We start from the raw sequence: 1,217 nt of genomic DNA, 5'->3' as shown, positions 1-1,217 counted from the left end.
CCAGCACCTTATGTGACGTACCTAAATAAGGACCCCTCCGCTCCATGCTCTCTGACTGATGCTCTAGATCACTTCCAAGTGGAGAGCCTGGATGAAATCATTCCAAACGACCTGAGGAAGAGTGACCAACCCCCTCAACACACGCCTCGCAACATCACTGTGGTTGCTGTGGAAGGCTGCCACTCATTTGTCATCGTGGACTGGGACAAAGCCACCCCAGGAGATGTTGTGACAGGTGTGTTACAGAGAGATGCTCTGTGTTCCCATTTATCTGTAGGTGGGAAACACAATAAGGGATGATTGATAAGTGGCTAGATGGATGCATACATTGATGAGTGGATGAATGGATAGATTAGTGGATGGATGGGTGGACACAAGTGTCTTCTTTCAACTGAAATTTAGGCAACCAGGGAGGCTTTGTGGGGTAGTGAAAAGAGCACTGGATGGAAATCAGAAACCTGAATCCTAGTCCTGAGTGGTTTCTGTGACCTTGAGCTAACTACTTCATCTTTCCTTACATGTCAAATAGACACGTGCAGGCTCAGATCCCATGGTAAGAGTGATGAAAGGGCCTCCAGTGTCAGCGTCAACCCAGGATTGGGACTCAGCCCCCTCCTCTTTTCCCGTGCCTACTGATTGCGAAACCAGTCTGGGAGCTTCTGAATTCTGTGTGTGGGAAGTGAATGTGACAGGCCAGGACCTAGTGCATACATGCAGTAGCTCCAGATTCTTGGGCCTTGTCCTGTCACATTCACCTCCCACACACAGAAGTCAGAAGCACCCAGTGGCTTTGTGAATTCCTCTGACTCTGGAGGTCTGGAGTCAGATGAATCCGCCAAGGATATGTTTGAAGATGTTGCTGATGCTAGTTACTGTTGAGTCAACCCCGACTCACAGCAACCCCCGTGTGTGTAAAGTGGAACTGCCTTGTGGGATTTTCCAGGCTGTGACTTCTTAGAAGCAGATCACCAGGCCTGCTTCCTGAGGAGCCTCTGCATGGGTTTCAACTACCAACTTTTTTTTTTTTAATTGTGATTTGGGTGTAAGTTTACAGAGCAAATTCACTTTCCATACAGCAGCTCACTTTGTCTTATAACATTGACTACAGTTTATCATAATGCAACAGCTCCCTCCCATCCTACATCCTCCCCCTAGTTACTTCTTCCCTGTGTCCTTCCCTCCATGCACTCCTGCCCCCTGAACTGTCTCCCTGTGCA

At 48.4% G+C, this 1,217-nt stretch overlaps 1 protein-coding gene across 1 annotated transcript in view; it reads left to right on the top strand.

The window, feature by feature from the left end:
* FNDC1 (fibronectin type III domain containing 1) overlaps positions 1-1,217 on the top strand; it is a 128,737-nt gene that overhangs the window by 106,464 nt on the left and 21,056 nt on the right. The window contains exon 21 of the mRNA XM_042781576.1: positions 5-235. Coding sequence (XP_042637510.1) covers positions 5-235 — 231 coding nt within the window. The remainder of the gene's footprint in view (positions 1-4; positions 236-1,217) is intronic.

Source organism: Orycteropus afer, unplaced genomic scaffold, assembly GCF_000298275.1.
Source record: "Orycteropus afer afer isolate SDZICR_OR568_19922 unplaced genomic scaffold, OryAfe1.0 scaffold00135, whole genome shotgun sequence".
Lineage (NCBI taxonomy): Eukaryota > Metazoa > Chordata > Mammalia > Tubulidentata > Orycteropodidae > Orycteropus > Orycteropus afer.
Note: the sequence above shows the minus strand (reverse complement) of the source record. Positions and strands in the feature narration are given on the sequence as shown.